Source organism: Myotis myotis, unplaced genomic scaffold, assembly GCF_014108235.1.
Source record: "Myotis myotis isolate mMyoMyo1 unplaced genomic scaffold, mMyoMyo1.p scaffold_m19_p_7, whole genome shotgun sequence".
Lineage (NCBI taxonomy): Eukaryota > Metazoa > Chordata > Mammalia > Chiroptera > Vespertilionidae > Myotis > Myotis myotis.
In genome coordinates, this window is record NW_023416379.1 from 29,130,739 (window position 1) to 29,156,082 (window position 25,344).

General features: G+C 41.1%; 1 protein-coding gene across 8 annotated transcripts in view; it reads left to right on the forward strand.

Annotated features, from left to right (window-relative positions):
* The window catches only part of AIG1 (androgen induced 1), a 192,495-nt gene that overhangs the window by 92,194 nt on the left and 74,957 nt on the right, over positions 1–25,344 (forward strand). The window contains exon 4 of one of the 8 annotated variants that reach the window (XM_036317651.1): positions 9,297–9,823. The exons of the other annotated variants lie outside the window; for them this stretch is intronic. Coding sequence (XP_036173544.1) covers positions 9,297–9,323 — 27 coding nt within the window. The 3' untranslated portion in view covers positions 9,324–9,823. Of the gene's footprint in view, positions 1–9,296; positions 9,824–25,344 lie in introns of those variants that run through there. 8 annotated transcript variants of the gene reach the window in all.

Below are 25,344 nucleotides of genomic sequence, written 5' to 3' on the forward strand. Positions count from 1 at the left end.
TGATCCCACTTCTAGGAATATATCCATTCACTTTTTAACCCAATCTGAATCACAATCCTGGCTCAGCACTCCACTGAAACTGTGTTCAATTCAGCACAGGGGTCACAGTGACTCCATGTTGGCCAGTCCCATGGATACCTTTTACTCCTCCGGTCCCTTGACTCTGAGCAGCAGGTGGCCTAGCTAGCCTCTCCTGTTCCTTGGAACTCTCTCTTCTTGGCCTCTGGTTTTCTCCTGGCTGCTCTTTCCGATTTTCTTCACCCACTCTTTCCCATGAACCTATACATAGTGTGGTACCTTGGGACCAATGCTGGACTTTCTATAACCTCTCCTGGAGGGGGTTTTCCTGTTTTATGGCTTCACCTAAGAAAAGTCAACAAAGCTCTGACATTTATATCTCACTTGTGTTCTGGACCTACCCAACACCTCCACTTGGATTTCTCATAGGTATTTCATATGTAACACATCGAAAACTGAAATTCGGACTCCCACCTCCCTCCCTGTTCTCCCTCAGGAAATATCACCACCATCTATCTACCTTGCTGCTTGGGCCCATAATGTGAAACATTTCATTTGCAAAAGGTCCACAGGTCAGTTCCACCAGGAAGCCCACACAAATACCACTTAGTTATGAAATATCCTTTGATTCTCAAACTGTTCCCTCAAGTAGCTGAAGTGTATAAGCTGTAAAAATAAAGCTTTCCCACATAACTTCATTGTAACAGTAGTTTGAATTAGGCACCAGTGCTAGCAGTAAATTTAAATTTGTGGTGGGATTGAAGCTATATATTTTAAAAGATTTTGTGGTCCACTTGTCCTGGGCAGCCAGACTCTTGGGTACAGTCAGGATCAGCCCCAGGGACTTCATAGTAGAGGGAATCCCAGAGATCACCTAGGGATGCAGATTCTGCTCTTTTAGCTGGATTAGAATCCACAGGTGTGGCCCTCACCTCCACCCTTTACTTTGCCCCTAGTGGTGAAAAACTATAACCTTAATTATCCTTTTTGGCAAGGAACTGGGAACACTTTACTTTCTATTTCACCAGATCTCAAGAGGATAAAAATTAGAGCAGGCTTGCATTTTATCCATGTCTGTGTTTCAGTGGAAAGGCACAATGATTTCACCTGCAGATCTAGCAAGTTAGTTGAGTTGTCTTTACCTTTTCCTATACCTCCCTTCCACAACCAACGCATAATAGCAAATGCTACTTGAGCATTTACTATGTGCCAGACACTAATGTTCTGCATGAGTGAACTCTTCTAATCCTCAAAACAACCAGTGTTTAACAGACGAGGAAACTGAGGCATAGGAAATCAGTAGATTGCTTGAAGACACCAAGAATTACATTCAGGTTATTTGATTCCAGCTTGTACCCTCCTACCCATTCTGTTATACCAAGTTGCCTGGGAACTCACTCTGAATAACTTCATCCCCTCATTCCTATTGTGCCATTGATATAAGATGTACCATCAATTTAATATAATAACAGTTTTCAGGAATAAAATAACTACCATATCAATTGTAGTTAGAGTAGGACTGTTTTTTTAAACTTCTAACCAATGTTTTCACCTTCTTAGTAATTCCTTTTTACCTCAGGCTTTTAGTTTCAAGAATAAGCTAATTGCAAAAAAACAAAGAGGCAAATTCTTGTCTATTGAAATCTACAGTTGGGTCATGCAATTCATAAATGATAGGAGCTCCTAAAACATGTCTTCAAGATTTGCTTTGCTTATCAAAAGCCAAAGCCTGACAATTGAGGGGAGTTGGGGAAGATTAAGGCTGAAGTCTGAGAAGTTTCTTGTGCCACAGAAGATAACACTTTAGCTGTGGGCGCAAGGAGAGTGTGCAGCTGAGATGCTGGAGGACCCTAAGAAGGTACTCCCTGAACTGGTTCTCCAGGAGATGAGAGATCATGGAAATCCCAGGAGTGTTTGGGGAAATCCCAGAGTACAAGGGACCCAGCGTTGGATTCCAGTCATCAATCTGAAAGAGGCCACACCTAACAGGGAAATCTTGCAGCGGTATGACATTGGAGTTGGAAAGCAGCACCGCTGGTTGAGATGTCCGGGCTATATGGAAAACATTTTAAAATTCCCTGGGTCCTATATAAGAGGCTGCCCTGGAAGAAGATCAGAAGGGCCTCAGGGTCCTGTGAAGGGTGGCCGGAATGACATCAGCAGACTTGATTTGGATTTGGTGCTGTGGAAACAGAGACAATGTCAGTGTGCTTGACTGACCCCAAAAAGATCAGTAGGAACAGGAAGCTAATGGACCTAATGGCTCTTCCCTGATATCATGACACATAGGGGCCTTCTTAGAATTTAGATACTATTAGGCAAAAAGAGGGGGAAGGGAAGGACCCTCATTTCACTATGTCTAAGTTCTGAATTTGACTATGAAATGACTGAACGTGATTGACTGTCCCTGGAAGTGGTTGTAGTTTTAGTAGCTAAGTTGCTCAAGGTCACATAGCTGGAAAGGACTGCAGCCGGGATTCTAGCCCAGCAGTCTGACTGTGTACTGTCCATATTTTAAACCACTGTCGATGCTGTATCATTCTGTACTCTACTACCTCCATGTTTCTCAGAACTAAATGGAATGACGGCTCATGACCTAAGTTAAAGGACATTATGGAAAGATACAGGATGATTGTGAAGTTCACCCTGGGACTTTACACATCGATTTTAGGATGCATACAAATAAAATGTCTTCGACTGGACATATTATCTTACCTTCATTTCTACTGCCACCACTTAACCCATGTCTTACCTGATGATTGCAAATGCCTCCAAATTGGAGAGATTAGGCTTTTCTTATATAATTAGGAGCAAGAGAACTAGGACCAATCAATGGAAGGCTTAAAGAGACAGAATTCTATGCCGAATCAGAGAGAACTCCCTCACAATCTCAGCTATCCAAAGATGGAATGAGCACCCTTGGGTGCATCAAATGCCATGTCCCTTGAGAAGTTAGAGCATTGTCAAGACACCTTCTACAAAGAAGGGACCTTATGGAGGGGAATTCAGTAGAGAACATATGGCTGGATGATGCAACTTTTAAGGCCCCTTTCAACTTGGAAATCCTGCCATTTTAGAATAGAGACTGTAAATGCCAGATTGCTAGTGTTTAAAGCATGAAAAATGAGGGCATGGATGCAGTGGGGGTAGACTAGTTTTTTTAAGGTGATTGCCATTGAGGGAAGCAGAGCTTTATAGTATCATAAGGTAGGATTGAGAGAAGATTTTAACACTGGTAAGAACTGAGTAGATTTGTATGTAGAAGGTAAGGAACTGGTAAAAAAGGAAAAATTAGAAGTTAGAGTTCTGCTTCTGTATCTATTACAGCATAACATACTACCCCAAAGCTTAGTGGCTTTAAATAACAACTGTATCTCAGGATTCTCTAAGTGTGGAAGTGAGGCAGGGCTCACTGGGGTGATTTTTCCGTTCCAAGTGGTACCATCAGAGATCACCCAGTTGTATTCAGCTGTCATGGTCTTGTATCTTGGTGGGGATGCCTAGAAAGCTGTGTTCAGCTGGGACTGTTGACCAGGTCATGCTAGTCTCTCAGGGTAGTCCAACTTCTTCCATGGTGACTCCAGAGAAGTGTTCTAGAAGGTCCAGGGCTTCTTCTGACCTAGCATCAGAAGTCTTAAAGCAACATTCCCACTGAATCCTATTGGTCATGTCTGGTTTAAGAAGAAAGGAACTTGGTGTCACAGTTCAACGAGTGAATTAGCAAAGAATTTATAGCCATCTTTAATTTCCCATTGAGATGTAGAGGGAACAAGATTTTGAACAACGTTAGGAGCCTAAATTGAAAGCAAAGATTGTCCTTAGAAATAAAGGGCTAATGTTTACTCTTGGCAAAATGAAAAAAAAAAACAAACAAAAAAACACACACACACAGAAAAGAGGTTCCAGGTAGTGAAGATAAAAATTTTGAGATGAAAACAAACAAACAAAAAAGTGAAAGGAGGTATTTCAGAGTTCAAGTAAATCACGGCTCTCTAGTGGAAGGAGACTCTCACATAATGAAAACCAGGCTACCCACCCACTGTCCATAAATTTTACAGAAAATGCTGTTTCCTCATTCTGATCATTGTCTATTTCACTGGTTTGAGCAGGCAGGCCCCACACAGCCTTTTGTCTGAAGTCAATGTCTGCAAGACTTCTGGTTCATATCCTCAATGTTCTTCACGTCACCTACCAAAGTCCAGTCTGTCCAGGGCTGTGGGGAAAGGAAATCGGTCTCTCTGGAAGGTGAGCCCGTCTGAGGCTTCAGTCCACTCCACACCTAAGGGGTTGAGCAGACAAAACATGTTCCAGGGCTTGAGTAGCAAAATGCGAAATCCATTTTATGAAAATTATCCTGATAATCTCTCCCAAGTCTCTTCTCCATGAAAACAAAATGAAACAAAAACAGGGCCTCCTGAGGGCGATATTGGCAGGTGTTCAAAGCTGCAGCGGTGGTGGCTCGGCTCCTGTTGTACTCACAGGGCTGTTGGGTGGGGTGGATTGGTGCAGGTCTGTCTGTCTGGATCCTTTTGGTAAGTATCTTTAGAAGTTTTCTAATTAGGAGCAGGGGAGATGGAAGTGGGCGAAGGAGGGAAAATGGGGACAGAAAGAGACTTTACTTTGGGCAATAAGCGCATGATGCAGTGTGCAGATGATGTGTTATTGAGTTGTACAACCTGTATAGCTTTATTAACTAATGTCACCCCAATAAATTTAATTTTAAAAGAAAAGAACAAAAAGGGGAGTTTGCCAATTAATTTTATAGATATGTTTCTCTTCGGCATCATGTCTCACTCTTTTTACATTATATATTCTGGTAATAAGTGATGGACACATAAATACGTTACCTTCGCTCAATCAGCGTTGTCTGTTGTTGATACAAAGTGCACAGATTGGATTTGTTTTAGGATAGCCGAATTTAGAATGTGACCTTTTGCCAAGCCAGAATCTCACTTGCCCAGACAACACACATGTGGATTTGCAGTTGTTTCCTTTTTAAAATAGTGTATGTCTCTGGTGCCATTGATGAATGTAATACTGCATTAATGTGCTGTTACAACACCCCAGGACATGCACCAGTTCTTTCAGCCAGCAGTCAAGAATTCCCCAAACTGAAGTTTTTAATAAAATACAGATTGCAGGGAAGAAAAAGAAAAGCATCAACGTGAGAATTTATGGAGAGCAAAAGTGCTTGAGGAATCAACTTTTCACGGACTTGCCCATGGAAGTACAGGGTAATTGTTACATGATTTCATTCCTCTAAATCATCAGACATTGGCTATCTCTATTGATTTACTGAATCTGGGGTTTTTGATGACCCAGCTCTCTATGTTGTTTCACAACTTTTTATTTTTACCTTTTCACTTGCTCCAGTGTTTGTATAGCTGTATTTTCAGATCCAAAACTTCAATGAAGGCTGACGTAGCCACATGGATGACATGGCTCAAGCTGCAAAATGTAGAATTGAATTCTTCATCATCCATTGTGAATAGCTAGCAGGCAGCTTTCCCCAGTGCAGTGCTGATGGAACGCTGGCATGGGCTCACTCTGAGCCTATTTTAAGTAACAACTTTTATTTTGTCTTTCTTAAGGTAGTTTTCAACCTTCAACCATCATATGCTTCCTATTCCAAAAATCTGGAATAACATTTTTTAGAAGAATTAACTTTGGTAAACTTTAACTGAATAAAAACATTCTTGATACAATATATTCAACTTTGTAAATTAAGATGCTATTGCAGCCTGCTAAAAGAGGGCCTAAACTCACTCTCCTGTCTTTCAGATTCCAGCGTTGTTGTTTTCAAACATCTATTTAATAGGAGAACACAGACAAGCTTTTGTTTTGTTAGTATAAACCTACCTTAGCCACTCAGTGACTTTAAAATACAGAAACTAACATTGGCTCTTTAACCCCTTAAAACTTTTAAAATCCTTAAGGAAGCATAAGTTATATATAAATAGGGTCCTCCTTAATGAAAAGAAAATTTTTCTGTAGCCAAGCTTTGTGAGTCAGCATTTTGATATAAATAATTTACAGCTATAATCAGAAGATCATTAAGTTCAAGCATGCAGAAAACCATTTCATGGTCTTTGCTAATAGTGCTAATAAAGGCCAATTCAAATGAGCTAGGCCACTGATATTAATAATATGCCTTCAAGTCTAGCTTATGTTGCTGTTTACATTTGAGGGGAAAAGAGGGTATTTCTCTCATATTTCAGTGTTTTCCCATCTGGATATTTTTCTGTGGATTCTGTAAAATAAAAATCAATTGACATCCACCACTAAAAATTAAGGTAAAAAACAGTATTTCTGTGATGGGTGGTTGTCTGTGTTTAAAAACCATATGCCACGGGGACAGGATTCATGATGGCATAGGCAATAGAAACTCAGGAGGCATTAAGATGGTCACCCCCTTTACTCCATAAGAATGGTGTGGTGCAATGGTTATGTTGGAACAGTTGGGAAAGCTGGCACTACCTACAGATATCAACACTTTTGTGAAGAATGCAAGTTATTTTTAACTCTTCGCCCAAGTTGTAACAACCTAAGATTTAGGTTCCATCCTATAACTGTCCTTTCCATAAAACCACCAGAGAGAATACCTCCCATGGCCCAATTATGCAGCCCTCTTGTGTTTTTCTGGTGTTTGGATTCCCATAGTTGCAAATAAAAAGTGTATTTTTAGTTTTAGAATTTTCCTTTCCATTAAAAAAAATCCCTGAAGATTTGTGGCACCACTGTTATTTCTGTTAATGTCATTGCTTCCATAGCAGCTGGCTAAGATTGTGTATGAAACTATGTTTACAAAAAAGCAGTTATCCAAGTGAACATTGTAGCTACATGCAGCAAAGCTTCAATTTAGGTTTCCTGCAACCATTGCAGCGCGCGCGCGCGCCCACACACACACACACACACACACACACACACACACACGTGCACACACACGTGCGCGCGCACGCACACACACACACACCTTCTAATTTATGTCATAAACACAGTATAACCGGCTGGACTCTCCTGTCGCTGGCCACAGAGCTGAAAAGTGGCCAGTTCTTTGGGGCTCTGTAGCAGAATGAAAGCTCAGGCAACTAACGTGCTGAGCCATAGCGATGGAGCATTCTTCCCTGCTCTCAATTCCCAATGGGAATAGAATATAAAATAAATACGCTCGTACTGATATTTAATCCTTAGGGTGGGTTTAAGGAAAAAATAGAGAGGAGACAAAGAAAATAAATTTCCAGTTTTTCACAGCTCATTTTGCTAAGCATAAACCTTACATATTTATTTTGCCTAGAAGGTGGTTTCCTGTCAGGATTTCAGTTGGTACAGTCATGTCTTTAATTTGGAACATATTAGATCTGCTTTGCCATCTCCCAGGTCAGAGATTTTTCAGGGGTCATTCTATAGAGAAATAAAAAGGTCTGTGTGAATGGCAATTTCTAGTTCAATCTAACTCAGAATAAAATGAGACGGGAGTGACGTCCAGAGAAAGCATGCCAGGGAACGCACAGCCGAGCTTTTATCTTTATGTGAATAGGTTTGGCCTTCTCAAGTGTTCCAACATGGCTTAGTGTTACCCGTTTTCTTTGAAAAACTAATTCCAAAATCTTTCTGATGGACACCACTCATATTTAGTTGTGCAGATAAAAGCTAGGTAGGAAATAAAATTAATATTTTTGCAGGAATTTTGAGCCACACTATTAAAATAGTCTAATTCAGCAACTTTGGCCACAGAACTTCGTAGCCATTGTGCAGAGTACCAGCAACTAGAGCAATGGGCCTCTCCTTTCCTGCTGAGAGCTTACAGTTGCCTGGAGGACACAGCCGTGCACCCACAGCAAAGTAGATGGACACAAATAAAAGAAGCAAAGTGACAGCATGCAGCCAATCCATCGTGTTATATAATCGGGAGCAGGAAGGCTCTGTGATGAAGGTCCTGTCAGACTGTCAAGGCTTCATTCTTATGAGACATTTGGAGGAACAACGGAAGGCTGTAACTTGGGAGGAAGAATAGTGTGCTTCATACCTCCAGCAAAATAGTGGCATTGTAAAATCGAGCAGCATTGCAGAAATTAAAAATTAAACTTGCCACGTTTGTACTGCCTAAAAGCAACCCCATAAAATGGTCTAATCTCGCATTCACCAATCAAAAGCCTTTCTAAACTATTTTAGATCTTTCCTCCGGCTATTCTAAAATTCAGTTTCTTTGTCTGGAACGTGATCATCTAGCATCCTAAAAAAAATTAAAAGAAAGAAAACACCTCTATTTTATAATTCAGGAAAATTGACATAGCTAACAGACATGCAGGCCTCATACCTTTTACCAAGAGCAAAGGAATTTCTGTATGTGAAAATGTCTCTATAAGTGCCTCATACTCAAACAGTAGGTAAGGTAGAGGCTGATGAGATGTGATATGAATTATTTTTTTTAATTCCAACAGCAAATTAATTTCTACATTTCCCCCATTCTATGTAGTATGACACCTGCTCCGAAGGTCCTTTGTCTAGCTTAGGGTTTCTCAGCCTCGGCAGCAGCAAATATTTGAGCCAGATCATTGTTTGTTGGGGGAGGGGTGCATTGTAGGATGTTTAACAAGTTCTCTGGCTTCCTTCCACTAGTTTCAACCCCTCTCTGCCTCCAAGTGTGACAACCAAAAATGTCTGCAGACATTGCTGTATGTTTCCTGGAGAGAAAAGTTACCCTGGGTTAAGAAGCACTGGTAATCCACCAATCATTCAAATTCCACCTATCCTTAAAGAACAGTTATCTTGGCTAATGTTTCTGGCCCATTCTCCTCTCCATTTTCTCACCAGCACTGCAGTCTTTGAAGCTCAGCAGTTACATTCCTGAATTCAGCCATCCCCTACTCTCCCCTCTACCCAGCCAAGCTGGCTGCCCTGGGATAGGAAAGAGTATATGCTCAGAAGGAAATCAGTCAGCCCTCAGCTCCCCATTGCTCTGCACAAGGCTTGATTTGAATTTTCCACCTTACTCTACCCCACAAACTCTCCCCTCTGCATCCATGAACTCTGAAGATGTTAGGATCTGGGGGCTCAAAATTAGAAGAAAAGAGGAAGAGTGAGCTTAGCAGAGCAAATGGACGGAGAAAGAGGTCAGGGTGGAAAGAACTATTCTAGAGTTGGAGACTGGTTGAGAGCATGGATATGAACAGGGTCTAAGGCAAGTCTAAGAAATGGCTTCCAGGCATGTTTTGGGCAAGGGACTAACCAGATAATGAGTTCTGATCTGTTGGTGAAAATGTCTCATTAATTTATAGTTACACCTGTTCAGGCCTTCAAACTGAATCAGAAAATGAAACTGTGGTGCCATAGGGTGCTGCACCCTTGAGGAGAAAAGGTGAGACGTCTAAGTGTAGAAGAGCTTTGGGTGTCTGTACCTGGGACAAGAGCACCCTTGATTTCAGCTCCTATTTGGACCCAAACCTGAGGCTCCCATCTATGAAGTCCCAGCCAAACAAGAGAAATCAAAGTGAATTTGGAAGGCATATGTGCCCACAGCATGACATCTGGTCTCATAAGACAGCAACTCAAGAAAGCTTGAAGACTTCTGCTTTTAAACCAAGACAGTTAGACTTAATCTGTAAGGCCTATGCTTCTTGTGGGAAGAAATGGAACCATGTAACCACCATCTCTGGATCGACTCCTTAAAAAGCATTGTGACCCTACGTCTTAAATATCAAAATTGGCCTGTAAATAGCTCCCGTGGATTCCATACCCCTGAAGTTGTCCCTAACACTCTTGATTTTTTGCAATAAAATTACAGCAAAGGTTTTTTTTTCTTAAATGTGCTAAATATTCTATTATAATACAATTGTAAATATAAGTGCATGTGTTTAGTTACACTGTTGCCCCTTTTTATTAATTGATCTTCAACTAGTTTTACCACTAACTCATTGTATAACCCTGCATGAGTTAGTTTACATTTCTGGGCCATGGCTATTGTGGTATATTATAGCATATATAAATGCTAACTACTGTGCTTGGAAATAATAAAGATAAATAAACAAATGCCCTATTGTTGACTTCAAGGATCTTACCATGTAGTGGAGAAAACTAACAATCACAATGTAGGTTTTTAAGTGTCTTGACAGAATGTAGGATAGCTTGATGAGGGAGAGACAGCTTTTAACTCAAACATAAAGTTTGGGGGAAGAGAACGGGTATCTGGAAAGTTCTTTCTAAGAAAACAAAAAGCTACAAGAACAATTTAAGCAATAAAAATTATTATATATTACAGTTTATTGGAGATTTTAAACAAGTCTATTTTGAGAATTCTTATGGCTCCCCATATAAATGAGGAAAGATGGACTGTAATCAAATTGAAAGTTGGAACCATAAAGAAGCATAGATTGTTCAGTTTGAATGATTGCCATAGCACTGAACAAAAGAACAATAAAATGTATGGTTCATTTTTTTCCTATTAAGAGAATTTGCCAAAGCCTAATAAAATACTCTTAACACCTTGCCTCATGAAGTAACTGAAGGAAAATGTCTTCGTGTTTTCCTGCATTTAATGTCACCAAGATATGTTATTGCCAAGACATGCAAATAGTACTTCCTGGGCTGGATTTAGGGGTGACAGGTCGGGCCTGGAGTGCTGGTTACTCTCAACATGCAGTGAGAAGAGCACTGGACTTGGGATCAGAAAACCTTAATGCAATCCCCACTCTGCCAGATTTTAGACTAGCTGCGAGATTTCAGACAAGCCTCTGTTACCTCATTTGTGAGAAGGGGCTTCACAGGATGGCTGCAAGGATTAAATGGAATATAGGTTATTTTTAGCCATTGTATCTCTTTACTAGCTATTGAGTGAATGGATCTTCTTGTGCAACAATACAAGATCATTGTTTAACAAGCACAATTGCAAAGTATGTGATTTGAGGGGTAAATGGAAGCCTTTTGCTGTTTCCCTGCCTCCTCACCCCTTCTCAGTCTTCACTATGACCAGAACTAGCTTCATGAAACACACATTGATTGTATCGCTCTTGGAAGTGGTACCCTTCAGTGCCTACTCATTAGTGTTCAGAGAAAAAAAACAATACCTTGGTGCCAAGGTCCCTTTTGTTCTGTTGGGTGACTGTGCCCACCTCTCTGGCTGACTTCTCTATTCCTCAGCCAAGCTATACATGCTCATTCTCTTTCTCCTCCATGTCCTTGCATTGCTCCCTCGTCTTTACCCCACAGATTCCTTCCTAGTTCATCAATGTTCAGCTCACGTCTTAAACTTTCCTATGTGCTTTCCATGGTAGTCAATATCTACCTTCCCAGGAAACTTCTCTTCCTGAACGCTTATTGTCTGTGTGGTTGTCTGTTTCCCTTGTTGACTTGGACTCCTTGAATTATACCACAAAATCTTCAGGCTGACTGGATGATAGCGTATTGGACTCTGTGGCCAGAGAGATTGTGCAAGCTGAACTGTTGTTTAGCAGCTGGGCAAGAGCTAGTCTTGAAGACTCTTTCCAGCAAAGACTTCACCTGATATTCTTAGGAAGTCTTGACTTTTCTTTTAGCTCATCCTGTGACTTTTCTTTTGCTCATATCGTACAAAGAATGCAAATTGATTTCCTCTTGCAGGTAAGCTTAGCCTAATGGGTAGTAGACATCTGGAGGTCTGTATTGAGAGGGATTCTGTGGCAGCATCCAGGTTTTAACAGATGTGGTCTGTGCTTTCCTACCAGGGTCTCCCCAAGTACATAGGGCAGGAGAGGAGGGGTCTCACACAGGTCCTCACTCTTCATATAGACTCAAGGAACATGAAAGTTAGAAGGAAGCTGTAGTTTAGCAGTCTCTAATCTGGTTCTTCCTTTCACAGAAGGCCATGTTAAGACTCAGAACTGTAAAGTAACTCATGCAGGGTTACACAACTAGTTAGTGGTAAAGCCATAATTAGAAGTCAACAGTGAATTTTTTCATTGCACAATACTGCACATATTTAATTAAGATTTTTTTACACTTTTCACTAATTTTTTATAATTTCTTTCTAATATAGAATGTGAGCCTGCATGTCAGTGAGATCATGCTTGGTCCCTACAACCATACTTCTGAAGCTCTCGTTCCTGCCATTTTATGAGCCTGATTCTTTAGACTTAGTTCTTTTTTTTTTTTTATACTTGAAACATTTATAATTTTATTAACCAATGCCACCACAATAAATTCAATAAAAATTAAAAATAATAAATAAATAATCTGTTATTTCAGAAGAAATACACAAGCATTGTAGAAAATTAAAAACTGTAGATAAGCAAAAATAATAACATAAAAACATCATATTCTTTTTTTTTCATTGCCTAATCTATTTTTTATTTCTTTTTTTTTAAATATATTTTTATTGATTAAGATATTACATATGTGTCCTTGTCCCCACGTTACCCTCTACTCCCCCCTCCCCCCATTGTCCGTGTCCATTGGTTAGGCCTATATGCCTGCATGTAAGTCCTTTGGTTGATCTTTCCCCCTTATCCCCTCCCTCCCCTACCCTCCCTCCAAAGCCCGACAGTCCAATCAATGCCTCTCCCTCTCTGGATCAGTCCTTGTTCATCAGTTTATGTTGTTCATTATATGCCACAAATGAGTGAGATCATGTGGTATTTATCCGCTCTCCAGTTCCATCCATGCTGTGGCAAATGGTAAGAGTTCCTTTTTCTTCTTCCTCTTCTTAAAGAATACCTTTCAGCATTTCATATAATGCTGGTTTGGTGGTGATGAACTCCTTTAGCTTTTTCTTATCCGTGAAGGTCTTTCTCTGACCTTCTATTCTGAATGATAGCTTTGCTGGATAAAGTAATCTTGGTTGCAGGTTCATGCTATTCATCACTTTGAATATTTCTTGCCACTCCCTTCTGGCCTGCATGGTTTCTGTTGAGAAATCAGCTGACAGTCGTATGGGTACTCCCTTGTAGGTAACTGACTGTCTTTCTCTTGCTGCTTTTAAGATTCTCTCTTTGTCTTTTGCTCTTGGCATTTTAATTATGATGGGTCTTGGTGTGGTCCTCTTTGGATTCCTTTTGTTTGGGGTTCTCTGTGCTTCCTGGACTTGGAAGTCTATTTCTTTCACCAGGTAGGGGAAGTTTTCTGTCATTATTTCTTCAAATAGGTTTTCAATATCTTGCCCTCTCTCTTCTTCTGGTACCCCTATAATTCTGATGTTGGTACGCTTGAAGTTGTCCCAGAGGCTCCTTACACTATCTTCATATTTTTGGAATCTCTTTTCTTTTTTCTTTTTCAGTTGGGTATTTTTTTTTCTTTGTATTTCAAATCTTTGACTTGATTTTTGGGATCCTCTTGTCTGCTGTTGGATCTCCGTAGATTATTCTTTATTTCAGTCAGTGTATGCTTAATTTCTAGTTGGTCCTTTTTCATGTCCTCCATGGTCTCACTATACTTATTGAGGGACTCATTAAATTTATCGGCGGTTTCCATAAAATTCTTGAAAAACCTTATAAACGTGGCCTTGAACTCTATATCCAGTTGTTTGCTTTCCTCCATTTCTGCCATTTGTGACCTGTTTCTTTGTCTCCACATTTTGGCTGCTTCCCTGTGTTGATAGAGTGGCTTTGTGTGCTAGGTGTCCTGTAGGGCCCAGTGGCTCAGCCTCCCCAGTTACCTGAGGTGGACACTCTTGGTGCACCCCCTCGTGGGCTTTGTGCACAGTCTTGTTGTAGCTATGCCTTGGTTGTTGTAGGATCACTGGGAGGAATTGACCTCCAGGGCAATTGGCAGCGAGAATCAGCTGTGTCTCCAGTGGGAGAACTTCTGTGCTGGAGACACCCTTCTGGGGCAAGACTTGCTTCAGTGGGGCTTTGGTGCTCACTGAGACTGCACCCTGAGTGTGTCCCTCATGGATCTGAGGAGTTGTGATCTGGATGGTTCCCCTCTGACCACTGGGTACAGTGGCTCTTGGATCTAAGGAGGTGATAATTTAGCCTCTGCCTGAGGTTACACAGCAGGAACTACGAAGAGAACTGCAGATTCCCCTTCCTTTTTTTTTGGAGTTTGGAAGTGCCCTGATGATGCTCAGCTGTGTAGCAATGCAAGCCGCTGTGGGGCCTTGGGCCTTCTCTTGGAAGCTCTGGGTCTATCTGGCCCGGCTGCGGTTAGGTAATTACAGGTTGCAAATGGCCGGGGCATTCATATGCAAAAGCCTCTGCCGCAGCCTGGGCGGGGCGGGGTCTCAAGAAATCAAAGGGCGGAGAAAGCAGCTATGGCGGAGCCTCAGCCCTGCCCTAAGGAGTCGCGAGTCCCAGTGTCACGGCAATGGCTGCAAGCACCTCTGAGTGAAAGCCGCTCACAAGCTCGCCCGCTGCCAGACAGTCCAGCATCAACCCGTATGAGTCCTGGGTCCCCAGAGACTTCCCGGAACCGGATTTCAGAGCCGTTGGGAGCTTGTGTCTCCCTCCGGATTCAAAAAGACAGCCGCGTCCTCAGGTGCTAGACCCTTTCCGCGCGCGAGCCCCCGTACCTCTGCACTCCACCTCCGCAGCTCCTCCTGCTTGCAGTGTGCTTTTCTTTCCTTCTAGTTGTAGAATTTCCACTCAGCCAGCCCTCCTGTAGTTCTGGATGATGTCCACCTTGTGTTTTTGATGCATTTATCAATTGTTGTGGGAAGCAGCAATTTCCCGGTGTTTATCTATGCCGCCATCTTAGTTTCTCCTAGACTTAGTTCTTGAGCCCCTGACAGCCTTCTGAAAATTGCTTTTTTGTTGTTGGGTTAATGGTGATCAGAATCAGTTTCTATTTCCTGCAATCAGTAACTATGGTTGATATATAAACTGATCCAGGAGCGGATTTTAGGAAATAGGTTCTCAGGGAAATAGGAAGAATTGGGCATTAATATCTAATCTAGATTAGGCAAAATGCAGAGAAATCCTATTTAATATTCAGAATGGGATTCTAATCACTCATGGCAGCCAATGGTGAATGGGTTAGATAAATGCACCTCTGCTCACCTAGTGTCACTGCTTGTAGAGGCAGAGCAAGGCCTTGAATTACTACTGCCAAGCAAAGCAGACAAGGGAGGAGGGGTCCAAGGTCCCTGAAGTGAGAGGTAGAATGACCATCTCACATCCAAACCACACATGCTTGGTTCAAAGTAGAAGAAAAATTCATCTAAAAAGACTCTTTTATGTGGCCTCAAAACAGATTAAAAAAAACACAACAACCCAAAGTTTGATGCTATGCATTTTGAGTCATAGTGTTAACTCCAGTGTCTTTGGGTCTCCTGGATAGAGCAGGGCCCAGGGAATTGGAGCAGTTGATTTGGGGGTCACAGAATACCTGGAAACCCCTGCTCCCATGAGCCTCCCTTACTCTTAGATATAGCATCTCCTCCTTGCAAAAGACACTGCTGCTCCATTACCTGCAAGAGTTCCTATAAGGAGAAGCCGCTTCCCCATCTTCATTAGGGCATCCGAGTCTTGCTGTGCTTCCACACCAAATCTTTGGCGTTGATTTTATCCCATCATTTTTAAGTAGCAGATTTTTTTAAAGTTTATGCTTCAGAGCAATTTTTATTTATGTGAGATTCTGAAGGCCTCCATGAGTGAGGTTCAATGAATCAATGGTTTAGAACCCTCATAATTTTTCCTACTAACATAAAATAGTTTATTGAATTAATAAATCCTAAGTACTAAAGATATACAACTAAAAGCAATTTTTAAATACATAAAAATTCTTAACTATACTTGCCTCATTTATCTTTATTTAATAACTGCTCTATTTTTCTGTTTCTCTTCTCATTTTTATTATTGTTCTTTATTTTAAAGGTAATGTCACCACATTACCAAAAGATAAAGAAAAATAAAACATGACCCATTATTTTATCATTGTTACTATTTAGGTTTATTTTCTTCTGGGCTTTTTCATTTGCATTTCCCCCCTAAACATTATGGTAAATATAATTTACCATAATTTAATACATTGTAAATCTTTTAATCTCTTCACGTCTCTATAGCTTCCTTTTCAATGGTTGCATAATATTGAAAAAAGTATAGTCGTGCCCTATCTGGTTTGGCTTAGTAGATTGAGCGTTACCTTGTGGACTGAAGGGTCCCAGGTTCGGTTCCGGTTAAGGGCACATGCCCAAGTTGTGGGCTCAATCCCCAGTACGGGGCATGCACGAGGCAGCCTATCAATGATTCTCTCTCATCATTGATGTTTCTATCTCTCTCTCCCTCTCTGAAATCAATAAAAATATCTTTTTTAAAAGCACAGTCATTAAGTTGTGATTATGAATTATTGAGGGAAATTATTAAACCCAGCTACTGGTAAGTATTCAATTATCATTTGTTGAATTAAATTGAAAGTCCTTGCCCATCCTAAGTTTGTAATATTTGAAACACTATTTAACACATATCTTTATGGGTAGAGCTTTTCACATATTTTTATTTAAGGTAGATTCCCATAAGTGGAATTACTGGTCATGTGGTATGACTGTGTTTATCTACTGCCAAATTGCTTTCCTTCTGGAAGGGCTGTATTGATTGACAGCATCACCCCTCCAATGCATGAGATCACCAGCTTCACTACATCCTTGTCAGCACTCATGCAATAGAAGGAAGTACAGCATCTCATTGTGATTTTAGAGGGAATGTCTTCTTATGTGTGTATTTAGTGACTGCATTTGCTCATTTGTGAATTCACTTCAGCAATTTGAATGAGCTCTAAATAGAATGAGGATATTAACTTATATTTACTGCTAGTATTGTCCTCACTTGTATATTTTTCCCCCATCTACTGTGGGATTCTTTGGGGAACACATTCCCTCTCCATTGAAGAGAAACCTGTTAGCCTTCTTCAGAAAGTACCTTGAGCTCTGAAAATCGGCAGCCTTGTGAAAACGCTCCTGCCACCTTGCTTTAGCTGCCAGCATTGAGTGACCCAAAAAGGACAACTTATTCTTAACTACTGTCAGCTAATCCAGGAAACACTTAAATTACTTCATCCTACATGCCAGCATTGCTTCCACAAGCAAAAATAGAATAAAAATCATATGTTCCCTATCATTACTGCCCTCCTCAACTAGGAAATTTGCTTCTATTTGACCCAATTTTCCTGCCCAACTTCCTGTCCTTGAAGCAGGTGTTTGACATATGTCTTTACAAATCTTTGCAGATTTCTGTCTTCCTCTATCCCTGGTTGTGATCTTTTAAAGTAGCTAGGTCCCCCCTCTTTACTAGAACTTGAGTTTAAACAGATCACTATTTAAGGTAGCGATTCCTGAAAAATAAGCATGGTGAAGGATCCCTTACTTGTTCTCAACATTTTGCAAATCATGAATAACATGTTTCCTGTGTGCAGGTCACCCATGCACTGCCTCCTTTAATCCTTACCACCAACCTCATCTTGAATTACTCACCCTGAACCACTCCATACACACTAGTCCAGCTTGGTGGGGCAATAGGGTCTTTGCTGCTTCCTCTGCTAGAACGTCTCAAGGCTGGCCCTTTCTCTTATTGTAGGTTCCAATGTGTATATAACCTGCTAAGAGAATTCTTTTTTGATCATCCTAACTGAAGATATCCTAGATATGCTGTCTTATTTAATTCACAGCATTTGTTACTATTTGTATAATACTAGTTGTTAGGTCATTATATTTATGTTTACTTGTATAGTTTCTGACTCTCCACACACACTCAACTGTGAACCACTAGAGAATAATTACATTGTCTGCCTTATTCATCACCAAATCCCCAACACCTAGAAAAGTGGACCACAGTTTATGCTTTATAAGTATCTGGTGAATGAATATGAACAAAATAGGTAGTTATTGTAATATCTATTGTATAGATGAGTAAAGTGGGGCTGAGAAAGGTTTAATTATCAACTCTAAGGCACATAACTAGTAAATTATAGAATCTGGATTCAAACTCAATTTTTTTTTTTGACCCAAGAGCAACTCTTAGCTGTTATTTAGCCTCTCTAGGTGGAATCATTTCAACTCAAATCAACACCCATATCTAATTGGTGGAATGCTAATAAGATAATGATGACAATGACAATGAAAATTATGATGCCAGTAATATTATACCCCATGAGTGTTTCCTGGGCCTCTTCCTTGATCACCTGCAGTGCACACACCACCTCAGCTGGCAGCATGTTCAATGTTGAACATCTCTAATTTTAAAAAAGTGTTCTCTTATCTTGCACCAAAATCTGCCTTTATGAATCTTCCACTCATTGATCCTAGTTCATCGCTCTGCAGTAAAACAGAATGAATCCTTTCTAGTTGCATGTGGAGAGGAAGTCAGAAGCAGCGGGGTGGATTCTGTTTGGATTTCCCTGGTTTCTTCCTGTGTTCAAGTACATGGTATGCCAAGCATTCCCATGTGGACAGGTGACAAGGTGGTTTACCTGCCACAGATGCTGTAGTGTTGTGGTTTCATCTTAATTAGCGGAGGTATTCTTTTCCTTTGCTGACAGATCAGCCAGTTCCTATTAAGGAAACTGGGTCCTTATCACGGGCTTTGGATGATCAGTGTTGTCTTTGCACACCGCCCTCATATGAAAGAGGTCTTCGTACCAGATTCACTTTTCCCCTCCAACTTGAACGTGGTAAAGATTGACGAGGAGATGTCTAATAAACCCTCTGAGCTCCTTGAAACTGAGGCCCAATTCAAACCTGTTTAATTCTGTTCTCCTGTGGTCTCTGGCTTCAACTTTTGGCCTTTGAGAGTGTTTTAGTCCAAGCTACACTGTGGTCACTGTGGTTTCCACTGGTGGCAACTGGCTCCCAATGATATTCCTTAGGTTTGAATCTTGTATGGTTCGTAACTTTTATCTAGATCCAGTTTCTTTGGTTGGTTCCACACAAAAAAAATAGAGAAAAATGTGATAATAACAGCCAATATTTAGTATGCTCTGTGAGCCAAGAACTGTTCTAAATGCCTTTCTTGAATGATCACATTTACTAGACAATAACTATTCCTAGGAAAACAGTATAGGCCCTGTGCTGAGTGCTTCACATTCATTATTTCATTTCATCCTAATTTCCAGTTCCAACCTGATGTACTCTAGCTTCCTCAATGATATGACTGATTAGATGCAATAATCCATGCAAAGGACTTGGGACAGTACCTAGCGTAGAGTTAGCACTCAAAAATGTTAGCTGTTATTATTACCATATTTCTTATTTAATGCTGAAGAGATCCATTTATTTCTGGATCTAGACACACAGTGAAGCATGCATTTTTCTGGCTTAAATCAACACACTGTACTACAGTAGACAGGATAATAAGATAGAAATAGCAACGATCTGCAGGTCAAGAGATCTGTGGTCAGGTCTTAATTCTGCCATTTAATAGATTGAACACCCCAGAAAGTTGCTCTACTCATGAGAGCTTTAATTTCCTCATGTGTACATGAGATGTGTGGACCCGATGATCTTTAAGATCATTTGTCCCCTGTACGTCTTCCTTCACATATTTCTTTGTCCAAATGTGAAATTTACCATGAGGCTCAGATTTCTACCATCTCAACCCACACATCACATTAGAGACCCAAAACACTGTAATGGAAGATGCTTCAGGAAGTGCTTAGTAAGGAAATTAAGAAAAGCACCCCCAGGTCCCCTTCTGTCTGCTCCCCAGCACTCTCAGCAGTAGGGCAAAGCCATCAGTAACCAATTGATTTAGGTGTTCTCAGAGAAAGCACAGCATAAAATGCACTTTGGTGGTATTTGTTTTTTGTTTGTGGATTTTTATTTTTTTAATATATTTTTGTTGATTTCAGAGAGGAAGAGAGAGGGAGAGAGAGAGATTGAAACATCAATGATAAGAGAGAATCATTGGTAGGCTGCCTCCTGCATGCCCCCTAATGGGGATCAAGCCCACAACCTGGGCATGTGCCCTTGACAGGAATTGAACCTGGGACCCATCAGTCCACACACAGGCTGACGCTCTATCCACTGAGCCAAACCAGCTAGGCCAGTGGTCGGCAAACTCATAGTCAACAGAGCCAAATATCAACAGTACAACGATTGAGATTTCTTTTGAGAGCCAAATTTTTTAAACCTAAACTGTATAGGTAGGTACATTGTTATTAACTTAATTAGGGTACTCCTAAGGCTTAGGAAGAGCCACACTCAAGGGGCCAAACAGCCGCATGTGGCTGGCGAGCCGCAGTTTGCCGACCACGGAGCTAGGGCAATGATTTTTTTTTTTTATGATCTACCACATGGGAGGTGGTAGGCTGTGGTAAGGAAAGTGCTGTCCCGGCAGCCTTTGAGCTTTATTCCAGCTGCAGCTCTGCCACTGCCTGAGTCTCGGACAAATGACATTTCCTTCCTTGGGCCTTAGTTGTTTCAGTTGTCAAAAGGATTGTTAAAAATTTCTAACATATAATTTTATTTACCCATGTTACCCCAATAAAGTCACTGGAAACTAAATTTTTAAAAAATGTTCCAATTCTAAAAACTCTGTGCTACTGTTCTTCCTTTGAGAACAATACTCAGATGAAATCCTAGGGACAGAAAAGCATCTTGTCTCCCCTTTCTCTTTTCTGGGCTAAGCAGAATGAGAGTTGGTGTGGAAATAAATAAATAAAAATCTGCTGTGAAAAGGTTCATTCAGCCTTTCCTTAATAGATCGAGTGGTTGGTATTTCTGCTGGCTTCTGAAATACATTACAAATCACAACCTGGAAAGAGTCCCGAAGCAGCTCCAAGCCTTCCTGCTGAATTTGGATCCATCTTTAGGTCTTACACTGCAGCTCATCCTTAACAACTGACAAAATATTTACTTTGCTCAGTACAGAAAAGGGTAACATTTTCCAAAATATTAAACTAGGTTGGATTCAGAACACAGACAATGAGGCAAAAAGTTGGACCTCTGCTTGAAGCCATGTCGTTGAATCATTTTCCAGAGTGCCATGAGAAATAGGGCCTTAGTGGATGTTTTTGCACCACGGTAATTCGGAAAGGGGTAAAGCCAGCCAGTCCCTGTCTGGCACGTAGGCCAGAGGTTCACAAAGTGTGGTCCCTGGATCCACAGCACTGGCACCACTTGGGCACTAGCTAAAGATGCAAACTTGCACCAACCATTACCAGACCTGCTGAATCAACGAGGCCCAGCAGTCTGTGTTGTAAAGAGCCCCCCAGGTAAACAAGTTCAAGTGAAAGTGCTGGTAAAAGTTTAGAACCACTATGTAGGCCCAGGAAGGTGACAGGTGCTTATTACCTTTGAGTTGAAAGTTACTAGTGACAAGACTAGTAATGTAAGTTCTCATTAATAAATTAATTTTTCCTAATTTAAATGAACTGGTATGTACTGCTTTTTGAGATGCTTTCCACCACCCCACCCCTCCTCTGTCCCCATCTTCCTCTCCCCTCTCCTCTGGCCCCCACCTGCGTGCTCTTGGCAATGATGTCTGAGTTATATTTGACTCTTGTTAGGGCTGTAAAAATGCACTGCAATTTGTTCTAACACACTTGTCTGTATTTTGATAAGAACTAATTGAACTTTTAAAAAACTCATTTGAGGTTTCACCTAGGATCAAAAATAGTAGACCAAAATTGTATGACTGCTATTTATAATTTTCTATTCTAGTAATTAGTTTGTTAAAACTGTTTTTATAAGTCAACTATGATTTATTTATTAAATTGCTAGAATTTTACTCTAGTTGCCAGCTTTAAGTAAGAAATAGACTATCATTTTGACATCTATATTGTCTCTATCTAAAATTGCCAGTAATTTCTAGGAGAAATTAAGATAATCCTCACCAGCACCTCCTTCTGCCACTCCTTAATGCCTCATTCCTGCCCCCTCACTCGTGTGTTACCTGCCTGGCCACTGCAGGTATCTGAGCGGTGACCTTTGTCCTGCAGTCTCATGCTTGGCAATGTCATTTGGTCCCAGGGTCCTGCATCTGTTGATTTGGAAGGCTCACAAATCTGTAACTAGAGTGTGATTTTGCTCCTGAATTCTAGCCAATATCTCCAACTGTTTCAATATTCTTCCAGCACCTCAGGACCTTACAGACCACACATCCAAACCAGAACTTATAGTTTACCCTAACCCACTCTCTCTGATGTCCTTGTTTCTTTTAATGAACCACCCCCTCTATGTGCCCTCCACAACCTGTTATAGGCTGAGGACAGGAAACCAGGTATTATAGAACATTCATGGGTTGTTTTTTTAACTGTATAGGTTTGGATTCAAATCCAGGCTCTACCACCTATTGGCTACCTGTGCCATGAGACACCTCAGATCTTCAGCTTCTTCATATATAAACTGGAGGGTAGTTTGGAGGAATCAAAGAGGAAAAGTATATAAGAATATGATTGTGAAAGGTATTGTCCAAAGTAGAAACATTGAGAATGAGAGAGGCCATTGTTAATAATTATCCCATAATCAAAAAGAAATAAGGCATAAACTCAGACTGTGCCAAGAAAAGCAGGAGACGTGTTCATCCTATACATTTAGTGTTATGAGTAAAACATAGATGTGTCCTCATTAATACTAGTCCCTTTTTCCTTCTGCCTGCCATTCCAGTTCCCTTCATTGTTCTCTGAATCTGTCCTTCACTTTCATTCTTCCTGCCCCCAAAGCTGTCCTCAGTCCCTTGAAGGGTAGTAATGTCCTCTCAATTGAGTTCCTCCCCTTCCATGTCTCCCCTGTACTATATCCCCTCTATGTACTGTTGCCAAATTAATCTTCTGAAACCACATCTCTTAAATCATTCTCTCCTCAAGCCCCTTTAACGGCTTCCTGTTGCCCACTTACTAAAGTGTAAACTCCCCAACATGGCATTTAGAAGTTTTCCTGTTTGGGGTTTAATGTATTATTTCAGACTTAACTCCAAGCATTGTCCTTTCCTTACATCAAGTTCTTGGCATACTCAACCATTTCCCTAACTACCTTGCCTTCTCTTATGCCTTTGTTTATGTTTGCCCTCTGAATGTCACATTCTTCCATCCTGTCTCCACTGTTAGAATACACTTTGTCCTTCATACTAGAGTGTGACCTCTTCCAAAAAGCCTTCCCCAATTTTCCTAGTGTGAAGCTCTTCCTTTACCCCTTAAATTCTCCTAAAGATACCCCATTCAGAATCTAAAGCACTGGATGCTCTCTATATTGTAGTTAGCAATATATGTTTTAGGTTTTAGACACCCTACAAGTAAGGGGGTGGTGAGAGGAGGCAGAGAATACACCTGGCCCATGTCTCTTTCCCTTAGATAACCCACACATAAGAGGAACTCACTACATGCTTGTTGAATGAATAAATGGCTGAATGAAAGTCAGTTTTGCCCTGTCAATAATTAAATATTGTCATTGCCTCCTCAATTAGCCAAAAGTTTCTGAACATATATGGCAAAGATTCTCACTTATTTTGCTCCTTTTAAGAACTAGGAGAATAAAATAATTAATTCAGTGACAGTAAAGATTCTAAAAGTACCCATATCTTTCCCCCTTAATCTTCACTTTGATGCCATTTGGCCAATTTTTTTTTAATTGTTGGTCAAAGAAACAAATTTTACACAAGCACATTGTGAAAGTCAGTCATCTGCTTACAACTTGGGCATTAGAAAATATTTAAAAATCCGTCTCCTTGAATGCCTTTTTCCAAACTCCAAAATGTGTGGGACAATTTTGTGTTGATTTTTTTCTTGCTTCTGTCCCAATTTGAGAAGCAGCTCTCAGAGGTAGGAGAGTTGGCCCAGAAAGCAAGAATCTTACCAGTAGTCAGTCAGTCAGCCTGTCATAAATCCTTACTTAGTGCCTACTGTATACTAGACATGAGGTTCCATTGGAAAGCAACCAGGCATGGCCCTGCCACGTGGAGCATGCTGTCTATAAAGAGGAGCAAATACAGATGTGCCAGGGCTTCTGCCCCATGCCCTTCCTTCATCTCCATCTAACTTAATCAGCACAAGGAGGAAGGCTTTAAAAAACAACAGGGAGAGGTAACCTTTAAGGATCCTCCAGTCTGGGACCTGGGAGATTCTAAGCTCTTTGATCTAAAAGATTGTCAAATTGAAATAAAAACAAGAGAAAAAAAGAGTCTAATTTTTAAGGCTTAAAATATCTCTATAACTATGCAGAGGTCTAGTCTTCTAATTTTAGGTCAAAAGAGCTGTGAGCTCTTTGAAGTAAAATCTTTTCAACATAGAGAAATATCTGTGTGGATGTTTTAGGGTTCTTCCACCAGGGTACTTTAGAAGGAAGGACCAAAGTCTCAGCAGCTTCAGTGGTTTGGTTAGGGAGGAGTGTGTGTGTGTGTGTGTGTGTGTGTGTGTGTGTGTGTGTGTGTGTCAGTTTACTATTAGGGCATAGGGGCCTGGGCCTCAGGATGAGCCAGGAAGAGCTGGGACTACAGAAGAACAGAAGTTCTGGGGTGTTCAGTTGGGGGTCTGCACTAAGGTGATTCAGATGTTCTCCTAGGGCCTACTACATTCTCTTTTATCTGTTGGCTATCTATTATCCATCTTCTTTAACCTTCTTTGGTTCTACTTTTCTATGATTTTCACTTTTGAGCAGTGAAAATTTTTCTTCAAGCAACATCTTATATTTAAAGCTGATCAAAGTGGAACTTCTTTGGATAAAGTGGGCATGAGTTTGGCTCCTCCCACCCAGGTGTCTCCTCATTCTGACATCAGGCCCTGGGTCACCTCCACAGAACCCCAGTGGTTCCTTGAAACATGCTTCAGAGACTTCTGCTGTGTCCTTAGCTTTGCTTTTTCTCAGTTTGCTTTTTCCCATGACTTAACATAATCACTTTATACCCCAAAGAGAAAATCTAATGGACCCCATTTTGTCTTTTTGCACCTGACTGGACTGTTCTTGAATGAAGTGTCCACCCTTGATCCAATCAGTTGTGGCCAAGGTGGGGGTGGAGTTACTCATGTAAAATGTGGCTACATGGTGCTGTCCCTTCAACAGGTGGTGGCTCAGCAGGGACTGTGTGTGGCAGACACCATGACTGCCATGTCTATTGTGTGGTGGGGTTGGAGAAAGTGTCCCAGGACTCACACCAGCAGAGTGTAGCAGGAGCACCAAGCAACCATGGGCCAACACAGGAGAGAGCAGAGGAGGAGCAGGAAGGAGAATCTGAGCAGTCATCTGGGGATCTGAATGCCCTTTACTTACACGAATGAGTGACTTGGGGCTTTGGACTCAGGGAACTGTGGGAAACTGAAAACCAATAAAGAAATGATTGTCGCCGAAACTGGTTTGGCTCAGTGGATAGAGCGTCGGCCTGTGGACTCAAGGGTCCCAGGTTCGATTCCGGTCAAGGGCATGTACCTGGGTTGCGGGCACGTCCCCAGTGGGAGATGTGCAGGAGGCAGCTGATCGATGTTTCTCTCTCATCGATG